This window comes from Panulirus ornatus, chromosome 50 (genome assembly GCF_036320965.1).
Source record: "Panulirus ornatus isolate Po-2019 chromosome 50, ASM3632096v1, whole genome shotgun sequence".
Lineage (NCBI taxonomy): Eukaryota > Metazoa > Arthropoda > Malacostraca > Decapoda > Palinuridae > Panulirus > Panulirus ornatus.
The window spans coordinates 4816787-4831194 of record NC_092273.1 but is presented as its reverse complement, the minus strand read 5'-3'; the positions used below and the strand labels follow the sequence as shown (position 1 = coordinate 4831194).

Here is a 14408-nt window from a genome sequence, read left to right as displayed (position 1 = left end):
GTATATATATGTGCGTGTGGGTGGGTTGGGCCATTCTTTCATGTTTCCTCACACAACCTCACTAACATGGGAGACAGTGACTAAGTATAATAATAACATAAAATCTTTGGTATGTTCCCCAGTATTGTTGTGAGGCTTTCAAGTTGCATACATCTTTTTTACACCTACAATCTTTTGCCAACTGTTGATAATCATATATCTCTCTTTTTTCTAGACAACATGGTTCCAGTTCTTTCAATCCATAAGTTGGAATACCTGCTAGATTTTGCTTGTGAAATGCTTCCGAATTTTCTCCGACTCATTTAGTTCATTTCTTAAACTGATGGCCATATGAAATAGCAGTATTCAACTTTGCATTTTCACTTACAGGTTTCTGTCTCCTGTAGGGAAATTTCACAAAATTATGCCACTCATTCTTCACAATGCATTTTCTAAATCTAGTTTCTAATTCATGTTGATACCCACTTAAGCTTTTGAATTTTTTCAGGTTCTACTACTTTCTGTGCTGGGTCTTTATATGACACCACCAATGTTTCCTTACTTCCTCCATTACATGTACTCAAAAGTAATGTGTGAAATGGAAAGACTGCATTCTTGTGTAACAAATGTCAGCAGCCCAAGGGTAGGTGAAGAAAAGACAGCAACATGGTCCAAAGGAATGAAACTTTACAACCACTGAAGTGATGGTTCTTTTTCTTGCAATAGGCATTAAACCCCCCCCCCCCCCCCCAGTACTGAAGGAGGCATTACCAAGAATACTTAACTGGTCAGTGGCTTTGCTACCACCTACTACCTACTTAGATAGAGATTTTCTTAAGTATCTGGGACAATTTTTTCAATGCATTCATAAAGCAAGGATAATATTCACAAAAAACCTTATAAGGGGGTCTGCTGTAGTACTGTTGGGCACATCTGTTGGCATTTGTGCAGGAGCAGCTAGTAGTCTTAATGTAGCTTCCAAGTTGACAGTGGCACTAGCATTAATGCTGTAAGTAACCATTTCTGCTGGGATAAGTGCTGTTTCACCCTCATTATCCATTGTTGTAACATGACCTGTTTAAAATGAAAAAATCAAGTTAGTCCACCTTAATGTCATCATTTCAAAAACTGATGAGACAAACAAAGCACAATGATTAAATTATTCCCTCCTCTAAGACTTACCTCCCTAAAAGATTTTATCCACTGACTTTCAACAGAATAAGTCTAACAGATCAATTGACGGCCTGTCTCAAAAACTTGGTAAAATCTAAAAAACATTAACACTTCAGCCCTACATATTGCCATGTACATATCAGACTTTGCTGTTTCCACCTTGTTCAACCCATAAAGCAAATCCTTGCTAGCATCTATGGTCAACTTTATTCGCTCTGCCCAAAAAAAAAAAAAAAAAAAATACTGTGCAACTGGTAAAAAGAAATCTGGGACAAAATTTTCCCCTATGTAATACCTAAACCAAAGGTAATGAACATAAACCAAGTCAGGCTCTTAAACAAAATAATGTTTTGCAAAGGAATAATGATTATGCTTTGACTATAGATCACTGAAACATACTTACAAGTGTACACAGTCAAGGTAATGAAGTAAGAAGATATAAGGCAAGCATTTTTTCATACTTGATCACCATTTTCTGCATTAGCTCTTCCTAAATCACTTGTCTCTCTTCCTCATTCCTCTTGTCATCAGGTGCACAAACACTAACAATCATCCACCTCTTGTACTCCACTTTCATTTTCACGCACATCAGGCTGGTGCTCACTTCCTTACATTCCTTCACACAGTTCTACAACTCCAGCAAAAGTGTCACCCCCATCCGCCCTCACACCAATTGTGGACTTTACCCAAAGTACATTTCCAAACAATTCTTCCCTTTTCCCATTAAGCTCTGTTTCCCTCACAAACAGAACATTCAAGTTACTCTCCCTAAACACACCACCCATTTCTCCATTCTTCTCACCCTGATTACACCCATACACATTCATAAACTTCAGGTTGTGTCTTTGAGGAATATGAGCATTCACTGCCTGGCTCTTTCTTTTAGTCCATCTTTTAAAAAGTGAAATAAAAGAAGGAAAGGGTATCTAGCTCCCAACTCCCACCCATTTTGTCTATAACAAATAGGGATTACAAGGGAAGTATTCTTTCACCCTTATCCCCAGGGATACTGTACACCTATACATATTACAAACATATACCATTCAGAACTTGCTTTAAGTATAAATAACTGTGTTAAGAGTCTAATTTATTCACAACATAATCTGTGAACTTGTTTGTACAATCAGTGCATTTCCTGGTCCTGAAAATTATGATTCCTCGACATTCTTACTTTAACCCAATAACAGAGCACCTCCCTTCCAACTCCAAATCACAATTCATTTAAATATTTATTTATTTATATTTATCTATTTTGCTTTGTCGCTGTCTCCCGCGTTTGTGAGGTAGTGCAAGGAAACAGACGAAAGAAATGGCCCAACCCACCCCCATACACAATGTATACACACACACACGTCCACACACGCAAATATACATACCTATACATCTCAATGCACACATATATATATACATACACAGACACATACATATATACCCATGCACACAATACACACTGTCTGCCTCCATTCACTCCCATCGCCACCTCGCCACACATGGAATACCATCCCCCTCCCCCCTCATGTGTACGAGGTAGCACTAGGAAAAGACAACAAAGGCCTCATTCCTTCACACTCAGTCTCTAGCTGCCATGCAATAATGCCCGAAACCACAGCTCCCTATCCACATCCAGGCCCCACACAACTTTCCATGGTTTACCCCAGACGCTTCACATGCCCTGATTTAATCCAATGACAGCACGTCAACTCCAGTATACCACATCGATCCAATTCACTCTATTCCTTGCCCTCCTTTCACCCTCCTGCATGTTCAGGCCCCGATCACACAAAATCTTTTTCACTCCATCTTTCCACCTCCAATTTGGTCTCCCACTTCTCCTCGTTCCCTCCACCTCCAACACATATATCCTCTTGGTCAATCTTTCCTCACTCATTCTCTCCATGTGCCCAAACCATTTCAAAACACCCTCTTCTGCTCTCTCAACCACGCTCTTTTTATTTCCACACATCTCTCTTACCCTTACATTACTTACTCGATCAAACCACCTCACACTACACATTGTCCTCAAACATCTCATTTCCAACACATCCACCCTCCTGCGCACAACTCTATCCACAGCCCACGCCTCGCAACCATACAACATTGTTGGAACCACTATTCCTTCAAACACACCCATTTTTGCTTTACGAAATAATGTTCTCGACTTCCACACATTCTTCAAGGCTCCCAGAATTTTCGCCCCCTCCCCCACCCTATGATTCACTTCCGCTTCCATGGTTCCATCCGCTGCCAGATCCACTCCCAGATATCTAAAACACTTTACTTCCTCCAGTTTTGCTCCATTCAAACTTACCTCCCAATTGACTTGACCCTCAACCCTACTGTACCTAATAACCTTGCTCTTATTCACATTTACTCTTAACTTTCTTCTTTCACACACTTTACCAAACTCAGTCACCAGCTTCTGCAGTTTCTCACATGAATCAGCCACCAGCGCTGTATCATCAGCGAACAACAACTGACTCACTTCCCAAGCTCTCTCATCCCCAACAGACTTCATACTTGCCCCTCTTTCCAAAACTCTTGCATTCACCTCCCTAACAACCCCATCCATAAACAAATTAAACAACCATGGAGACATCACACACCCCTGCCGCAAACCTACATTCACTGAGAACCAATCACTTTCCTCTCTTCCTACACGTACACATGCCTTACATCCTCGATAAAAACTTTTCACTGCTTCTAACAACTTGCCTCCCACACCATATATTCTTAATACCTTCCACAGAGCATCTCTATCAACTCTTATCATATGCCTTCTCTAGATCCATAAATGCTACATACAAATCCATTTGCTTTTCTAAGTATTTCTCACATACATTCTTCAAAGCAAACACCTGATCCACACATCCTCTACCACTTCTGAAACCACACTGCTCTTCCCCAATCTGATGCTCTGTACATGCCTTCACCCTCTCAATCAATACCCTCCCATATAATTAATAAGGAATACTCAACAAACTTATACCTCTATAATTTGAGCACTCACTCTTATCACCTTTGCCTTTGTACAATGGTACTATGCACGCATTCCGCCAATCCTCCGGCACCTCACCATGAGTCATACATACATTAAATAACCTTACCAACCAGTCAACAATACAGTCACCCCCTTTTTTAATAAATTCCACTGCAATACCATCCAAACCTGCTGCCTTGCCGGCTTTCATCTTCCGCAAAGCTTTTACTACCTCTTCTCTGTTTACCAAATCATTTTCCCTAACCCTCTCACTTTGCACACCACCTCGACCAAAACACCCTACATCTGCCACTCTATCATCAAACACATTCAACAAACCTTCAAAATTCATTTAAATATTACTTAAAATAACCAACACAACATCAAGAATGTGATTATTGCCTCTAACCTGCTATGAGCAGCAACCAGTGAATGTCCTCATACAGTTGATCCAATTGGGAATTTTCAGCGATAGTGAGATTGTTACTTAGAATGTGTGCGAGCTGTGTACGCATACGAGTTATGCGATCTTCCAACAGCTGTGTTAGCAGTGGTACACTGTGTTCTGGTGCCTGTGATAAAGATAAAATGTTTAAGAAGTCTTAAAGTTATATATATTCTATAAAGAATTAAAGCTCTATGCAAAGACCAAAGCAAAATTGAATGACAAAGGTTAAGCTCCTCAACTCATCCATTCAAAAACTTCTGTCCAAAACATTTACCCATATTTCACACTAATACATCTAGAATAAGTGTGGTAACTGGGTGATGACAATAACATCAAGCATGACACAAGGAGAAGGTTTCTAAATTATACAATTCCATATCCTCTTTGAGGATTCACTGGCTTGTCATTTGCCCTAATACAGGTAAAACTCCAGGGTAAAAGTAGTAAACGTGAGATTTGTTTCACACATATTCGCCATTTCCCACATCAGCAAGGTAGCGTCAAAAACAGATGACTAAGCCTTACAGGGAAAATCCTCTATTGGCCCCATTCTCTGTTATATCTTTTGGAAAATAAAACAGGAGGGGAGGATTTTCAGCCTCAGTCTCCCCCCTTTCAGCTGCCCTCTACGACATGCAGGGAATATGTGGGCAGTATTCTTTCTCCCGTATCCCAGGGATAAAAGTGAGAATTATATCAAGGAAGTAAAGTTGAATGATCTATTCATACAACTTCAGTATTGTAAGTTTTCACTTTATTCATTCATCATCCACTAATCCCTAGTTTTCACTATCCCATTTAACAGATGCCTCCAGTTTATGGCAAGGATGCATTCCTGGAAAGTGCAACTAAGTGAATCAACTTTAAGCAAATCCATATTTTCCCATTAGAAGAGAACTATACATTCTAGTTTCCTTCCTTATGACCAAACTCAGGAACATTTTCTGCATTAAAAGACAAAATAAGCAAACAAATAATACATGTTGTACATACATAAATAACATCCTCACATAAAGTACAATATAAATGACTTGATTACATACAAAAGATTGCTGCAGTGTTTGCTTATAAAACTGAGTTGAGGTAGAAGGGTGAGTGGCTAAGTGGATTGAGCAAGTTGTCCCAGAGCAAGGATTTCTTATGAGTTTAATACTGAGAAGTCTATTATTGGTGATTTTTCCAAATGAAAGATAACCAAGCTTCCATAAATAATGTATGAAGATGAGAAAAAAAAGGTAATACCTCAAGATTGTAACTCAACTGTACAAGAAGTACAAAAGTATATAATGACCCAATGGTACACAATAAGATTTATGAAACACATGCATATCAATACAACATACATCATATGAGAATGCTTTCCAATATTTTTCATGAACATGATCTAACAATACCTGGACATAAATAAGATGTAGAGAGATAATGTATAAAGAAAAAACGGACAAGTTCATGACATATAGAGGGAAGTAAAGGGAATACCAGAGCTTATGATTTTAAAGTAATATGGACTCTTGTGGTGTAGCAGTTAGCATTCCTGACTGAGTTGCATTCATGGGACACTGAGGGTCGAACGCATAGGTTTGACCTGGTCGCAGAAGTCAGTCCACAGTCAACCCAACCATTCATCAATCCCTTGGGGTAGATATCTGGCTCAGGCTAGGGGGAAAAGGTTCTGGGAGCAATAAAGAATGTGTGGAAGGAGAGAACATCATCTCGGAGAGCAAAAATGGGTATTTTTGAAGTAGTAGTAGTTTCAACAATCTTATATGGTTGTGAGGCATGGGCCTTAAATAGGGTTGAATAGAGGAGGGTGGATGTGTTGGAAATGAAACCTTTGAGGACAATATGTGGCGTCACATGGTTTGACCGAGTGAGTACAGAGAGGGTAAGAGAGATGTGTGAAAATAGTCACCCTGTGACTCACTTCTGATTCCATAGTTCCATCCACTGCCAAATCCACTCCTAGATATCTAAAACACTTCACTTCCTCCAATTTTTCTCCATTCAATCTTACCTCCCAAATGACTTGTCCCTCAACCCTAATAGCCTTGCTCTTGTTCACATTTACTCACAGTTTTCTTCTTTCACACACTTTACCAAACTCAGTCACCAACTTCTGCAATTTCTCACCCAAATCAGCCACCAGTGCTGTATCATTAGCAAACAACAATTGACTCACTTCCCAAGCACTGTCATTCACAATAGAATGCATACTTGCCCCTCTCCAAAACTCTTGCAATCACCTCCCTAACAACACTATCCATAAACAAATTAAACAACATGGAGACATCAAGCACCCCTGACGCAAACCGACATTCAATGAGAACCAATCACTTTCCTCTCTTCCTACTCGCATATATGCCTTACATCCTCAATAAAAACTTTTCACTGCTTCTCTCTCTCTCTCTCTCTCTCTCTCTCTCTCTATATATATATATATATATATATATATTTTTTTTTTTTTTTTGCTTTGTCGCTGTCTCCCGAGTTTGCGAGGTAGCGCAAGGAAACAGACGAAAGAAATGGCCCAACCCACCCCCATACACATGTATATACATACGTCCACACACGCAAATATACATACCCACACAGCTTTCCATGGTTTACCCCAGACGATTCACATGCCTTGATTCAATCCACTGACAGCACGTCAACCCCGGTATACCACATCGCTCCAATTGACTCTATTCCTTGCCCTCCTTTCACCCTCCTGCATGTTCAGGCCCCGATCACACAAAATCTTTTTCACTCCATCTTTCCACCTCCAATTTGGTCTCCCTCTTCTCCTCGTTCCCTCCACCTCCGACACATATATCCTCTTGGTCAATCTTTCCTCACTCATTCTCTCCATGTGCCCAAACCATTTCAAAACACCCTCTTCTGCTCTCTCAACCACGCTCTTTTTATTTCCACACATCTCTCTTACCCTTACGTTACTTACTCGATCAAACCACCTCACACCACACATTGTCCTCAAACATCTCATTTCCAGCACATCCATCCTCCTGCGCACCACTCTATCCATAGCCCACGCCTCACAACCATACAACATTGTTGGAACCACTATTCCTTCAAACATACCCATTTTTGCTTTCCGAGATAATGTTCTCGACTTCCACACATTCTTCAAGGCTCCCAGAATTTTCGCCCCCTCCCCCACCCTATGATCCACTTCCGCTTCCATGGTTCCATCCGTTGCCAGATCCACTCCCAGATATCTAAAACACTTCACTTCCTCCAGTTTTTCTCCATTCAAACTCACCTCCCAATTGACTTGACCCTCAACCCTCATTCACACTTCACATGCCTTGATTCAATCCACTGACAGCACGTCAACCCCGGTATACCACATCGATCCAATTCACTCTATTCCTTGCCCTCCTTTCACCCTCCTGCATGTTCAGGCCCCGATCACACAAAATCTTTTTCACTCCATCTTTCCACCTCCAATTTGGTCTCCCACTTCTCCTCGTTCCCTCCACCTCCAACACATATATCCTCTTGGTCAATCTTTCCTCACTCATTCTCTCCATGTGCCCAAACCATTTCAAAACACCCTCTTCTGCTCTCTAAACCACGCTCTTTTTATTTCCACACATCTCTCTTACCCTTACATTACTTACTCGATCAAACCACCTCACACCACACACAGTCCTCAAACATCTCATTTCCAGCACATCCACCCTCCTGCGCACAACTCTATCCATAGCCCACGCCTCACAACCATACAACATTGTTGGAACCACTATTCCTTCAAACATACCCATTTTTGCTTTCCGAGATAATGTTCTCGACTTCCACACATTCTTCAAGGCTCCCAGGATTTTCGCCCCCTCCCCCACCCTATGATTCACTTCCGCTTCCATGGTTCCATCCGCTGCCAGATCCACTCCCAGATATCTAAAACACTTTACTTCCTCCAGTTTTGCTCCATTCAAAATTACCTCCTAATTGACTTGACCCTCAACCCTACTGTACCTAATAACCTTGCTCTCATTCACATTTACTCTTAACTTTCTTCTTTCACACACTTTACCAAACTCAGTCACCAGCTTCTGCAGTTTCTCACATGAATCAGCCACCAGCGCTGTATCATCAGCGAACAACAACTGACTCACTTCCCAAGCTCTCTCATCCACAACAGACTTCATTCTTGCCCCTCTTTCCAAAACTCTTGCATTCACCTCCCTAACAACCCTATCCATAAACATACATATATAAACATAGCGTTAATGGGATGGCTTCAGCTGCCCATGCCACCTCAGCTAGAAAAACAATAAAAAACTACATCAGGCAGAAAAAAAATAATAAATACAAGTTAGAAAATTACAGGAAACCACATTTCATAGCAATATTAAAGACAGCGATCAATATGTAGCATTAAAGAACTTAGACAAGAAATTTACCTGTCTTCCGCAGAGACCGATTAATACTAATTGTTCCTTGAAGGCTACTCTGTCCGTCTGAACCGTCTCTGAGATCTCATCTGCATCAATCTGTAATAAAATAATGTCAAAATCATATCATGTGTCACATACTTATCTATTCAACTGCAAAAGTCTATCTATAGAACTCATCAAAACAGCACTATAACGTCACCAGTAAGACTTAAATACAAGAGGATTTTTCTGTATTCAGACACAGAAAAGGTAGAAAGCAAATGCTATGGCTGATCTGCCCATTAATCAATTCATGCATGCATTGTAAAAGGCAAAATATCCAGATAAATTGGTCACACTTTTCCCATAAAACAAGGTCACACATCCAACAAACTCAATGACCAATGAGAACAAACAGATGGTGTATTCTTGTGTCAGTTTTCAATGCCCCAATTTGACAACAGAAATGATGGACACATATCAGCAACATATGCAGATATGAAACATCAGGAAGTTCAAGGTGTCACTTACCTTGTTAGGTATGCACATGCATATGCACAGCAATTTGCTTGTACCTATTTGATGCACTGTGCTACACACAAAACCATGTCAAACACATCTAAATGAATACTTCAGAACATTTAACCAGATAACTATTTATAAGTTTTCTTGTTACACTGACACCTACAGTAAGAAAGTTCATGATGCTGATCAAGTCAGTCAGTCAAGATCTAAAATCAAAATATTCATCCTCACAAGAGTGCAATGTAAGCACGCCAGGTGCACTTGTAGTGGTTCAGGGATCCTTTCTTGAAGACAAGAAACCAGCTCAGGACATGTGAGCTGCTTTAGGTACTGATGTTTGGAGGCTCATACAGTTCATAATGTCTGGATCCAGCCCTAGCTGAACAAAGATGGAAGAGAAAGTGTTGGGAGCAGAGACTGACCCTAAATATGTCCAACCTGGTAGACTACTCCCTTCACAAGAGCACACCATGCTGGTGGAAGTCTTTGCACAGAGTTCCTTTATGTTACCAATTTGTATACAAGGTGCCTGTTCAGTCACAGAGCAAAAACCTCTCATTGGCATGCATGCTTTCTTTTGGAGTATTACATGAACCACATACCAATGATAGCAGTATGACAGTAAGCTATGGCAGAGCATTCCATATAGCACAGGATGATATTTTACCTTGTCTGGCAATGGCTGAAACAGTGTCACAGCAGAGTAATGATTTTGACCAGTGGATTAATTCTTACAGCCTTTGTATTTAATAACTGCCATTTGATACATCTTTCTAAATGTTTTACATATTTCATATACAGAACATGCAAAAATAAGTTTGATACATCTATCTTAATACCTTAAACATCTCAGTTGAAGAACATGTACGTATAAGTTTGAGGACATAATCTTGTCTACAAGTGAACACACTGGTCAATTTGCATGCAGAATCATCCTTATATAAACCAAAATCACTTAATATTTCTAATACACAAATGACCGTAATAGCCTGAATTTAACTGTACCAACATCATTATACATTTGAAAAGACAATTCTCATTCTGGTGCTAAAACATTCATTCAAATACTGATTTTGATGTTTGTGTAAACAAAAGCATTACTACTCACAGGCACTCGTGATCCTTCAGGTGGCGCCAGATGACATTTGAGATATGTATCGAAGATGAGAGTAGCACTCTGCTTGACCTGAGAACTGTTACAACTGCTACTCTCTTGCAGGATACATGCCCAAGACTGCAGCATTTGCTCAAAAGCTTCCATGTGAAGCTGGTCTTCATGGTCAAGCTGGAGGGAAAAGAATCCCTATTACTACCTCACTAGAGCAAGAAACAGTGAACAGGTATCAAAAATGCATCTAATGAACAAACAGGTTTTCTGAAACCTAATGACCTCCTCCTTATGCCAAATTAAGACATATTTCTGGCTCTTTTCAAGTAATCATCCTTTATCATAAGTTCCCCTCATACTCACCATCTCTTCCTGTGCAGCACCCTGAGCAAACTTGCAAGTCAAGGCTGTGAGGTTTTCCACAAGCTGACGAAGCATCTCCTCTGGCAGAGCGACTAAAACTGATGGCGGGAAAAATAGCAGGAGTTTTCGAAATATACTGCTGATCCCTAAGGCTTCCAGCTCATTAACCTGGGTGCTTAGGTGTAGAGAAAAAAAAATCTATTAATAGTGCAATATCTTTTGTAAATATACAACCTGCAGTACAGCACGATATAGCACACATAGTATGATCTGATTAAATCTCTCAAATATCAATGCTATAAACAGGGAATACAAAACATTACTTTTAAGCAACAATCTAACATTTGTTGTGATACTATCTAATCATGTGATGTAATCATTCACCATCTATATGTTTTAAGAATCAAATTTTGTTTCTCTTAGAACAATGCACAAATAATTATAATTCTAATGGTTGTGAAATGGGAAAAATTTATCGCATGGAAAACAATAGAAGCAAAGTTTTTCTTTCCCACTTCATTATGCCCAACCACAACGCAGCAAACTGAACCAAACTTTGACAGCAGGATAACTGTTTGTGGCAAAACATGTGAACAACCCAGCATGCAGTCAACAGACAAGTCAAGCACCAATGTGCCATTAACAGTATTTCATTTGGACCATGAAACATTTCTCAATCTCTCAACATGCCAAGGTTATGTTTTCATAACAGGCTGAAGAAAAGGGCAACCATCATAGGAAGGCCTACATCACCCCCCTCCTAAATCCTCCCTTTAACTGGCAGCAGTCAGACAAGTTGTGTAAGTAACTAAGTAAATGTATCTGTATGTACAATAGTTACCTCATTTTACCTACAGGAGTGAGCCAAAACTGATGCTATCAAATCTCTCAAACATATATATTGGTGCAGCCTTGTTTCAAAAGCATTTAAATTCCTTGCACTCGCTACATTCTAATTCATCAAAATTCAATCATCAGCTATTCAAGCACAATAAAAAATATACCTTTTAGGTTAAATATATTTCTTTTCTACACATTGAGAAAACAACATTTTTTTTAACTTTGTGGATATTAGTTTCAGAGAACATACAAAATCTCCTGGCATGCTTGCTCTGTCTCATGCCAATGCCTTATTGTCAGTCAGGTCCAGTGGATGGACAATGACAAAGCTCTCATTCTTCATATTAAATTTTTTCCATTCTACAAATAAACCCATTTCACTGCTAAACCTAACTACCTTCCTTTTATTCACATTTACTCTCAACTCTTTCCTTTCATGCACTCTCAAACTCATATCATCCACAAAAACCAACATACCTCTCAGGCACCACAACACCTAGCACACTGCACACCTGATCCTGTCTCCATGACCATTGCATTCACCACCCCCTGCAACAGCGAGGTAGCGCCAGGAAACATACAAAGAAAGGCCACATCTGCTCACATCCGTTCTCTAGCTGTCATGTGAAATGCACCGAAACCAAAGCTCTCTATCCACATCCAGGCCCCACAGACCTTTCCGTGATTTGCCTCAGACGTTTCATATGCCCTGGTTCAGTCTATTGACGGCACGTTGACCCCAGTACACCACATCATTCCAGTTCACTCTATTCTGTGCATGCCTTTCACCCTCTTGCATGTTTGCATTTTTAAGGTCCCAATTGCTCAAAATCTTTTTCACTTCATCCTTACACCTCCATTTTGGTCTCCCACCTCTCCTTATTCCCTCCATTTCTGACAGATATCCTCTTTGTCAACCTTTCCTCACTCATTCTCTCCATATGTCCAAACCATTTCCATACACCCTCTTCTGCTCTCTCAACTACACTCTTTTTGTTACCACACATCTCTCTTACTGTTTCATGACTAATTTGATCATACCACCTCACTTCCTGTGGGGTGGAGTAGTGCTGGGAATGGATGAAGGCAAGCAAGTATGAATATGTACATGTGTATATATGCATATGTCTGTGTATGTATATGTTATGTATATGTGCATGTATGGGCTTTTATGTGTATATAGGGGATAGGGGAGAAAGAATACTTCCCACATATTCCCTGCGTGTCGTAGAAGGCGACTAAAAGGGAAGGGAGCGGGGAGCTGGAAATCCTCCCCTCTCGTTTTTTTTTTAATTTTCCAAAAGAGGGAACAGAGAAGGGGGCCAGGAGAGGATATTCACTCAAAGGCCCAGTCCTCTGTTCTTAACGCTACCTCGCTATTGCGGGAAATGGCGAATAGTAGTATGAAATATGCTGAAAATATATATACATATATATATTTTTTCTTCTTGCTTTGTCGCTGTCTCCTGCGTTTGCGAGGTAGCGCAAGGAAACAGACGAAAGAAATGGCCCAACCCACCCCCATACACATGTATATACATACGTCCACACACGCAAATATACATACCTACACAGCTTTCCATGGTTTACCCCAGACGCTTCACATGCCCCGATTCAATCCACTGACAGCACGTCAACCCCGGTATACCACATCGCTCCAATTCACTCTATTCCTTGCCCTCCTTTCACCCTCCTGCATGTTCAGGCCCCGATCACACAAAATCTTTTTCACTCCATCTTTCCACCTCCAATTTGGTCTCCCTCTTCTCCTCGTTCCCTCCACCTCCGACACATATATCCTCTTGGTCAATCTTTCCTCACTCATTCTCTCCATGTGCCCAAACCATTTCAAAACACCCTCTTCTGCTCTCTCAACCACGCTCTTTTTATTTCCACACATCTCTCTTGCCCTTATGTTACTTACTCGATCAAACCACCTCACACCACACACAGTCCTCAAACATCTCATTTCCAGCACATCCATCCTCCTGCGCACAACTCTATCCATAGCCCATGCCTCGCAACCATACAACATTGTTGGAACCACTATTCCTTCAAACATACCCATTTTTGCTTTCCGAGATAATGTTCTCGACTTCCACACATTCTTCAAGGCTCCCAGAATTTTCACCCCCTCCCCCACCCTATGATCCACTTCCGCTTCCATGGTTCCATCCGCTGCCAGATCCACTCCCAGATATCTAAAACACTTCACTTCCTCCAGTTTTTCTCCATTCAAACTCACCTCCCAATTGACTTGACCCTCAACCCTACTGTACCTAATAACCTTGCTCTTATTCACATTTACTCTTAACTTTCTTCTTTCACACACTTTACCAAACTCAGTCACCAGCTTCTGCAGTTTCTCACATGAATCAGCCACCAGTGCTGTATCATCAGCGAACAACAACTGACTCACTTCCCAAGCTCTCTCATCCACAACAGACTGCATACTTGCCCCTCTCTCCAAACTCTTGCATTCACCTCCCTAACAATCCCATCCATAAACAAATTAAACAACCATGAAGACATCATGCACCCATGCTGCAAACTGACATTCAGTGGGAACCAATCACTTTCCTCTCTTCCTACTCATACAAATGCCTTACATCCTCG

The 14408-nt window shown here is 40.6% G+C and overlaps 1 protein-coding gene across 2 annotated transcripts in view; it reads right to left on the bottom strand.

Annotated features, from left to right (window-relative positions):
• LOC139764529 (exportin-4-like) overlaps positions 1 to 14408 on the bottom strand; it is a 73568-nt gene that overhangs the window by 39405 nt on the left and 19755 nt on the right. For both annotated transcript variants that reach the window (XM_071691209.1, XM_071691210.1), the window contains exons 9-13: positions 10953 to 11127; positions 10590 to 10766; positions 8984 to 9073; positions 4539 to 4701; positions 876 to 1053 (exon numbers count right to left, since the gene is read on the bottom strand). In XM_071691209.1, coding sequence (XP_071547310.1) covers positions 876 to 1053; positions 4539 to 4701; positions 8984 to 9073; positions 10590 to 10766; positions 10953 to 11127 — 783 coding nt within the window. The remainder of the gene's footprint in view (positions 1 to 875; positions 1054 to 4538; positions 4702 to 8983; positions 9074 to 10589; positions 10767 to 10952; positions 11128 to 14408) is intronic.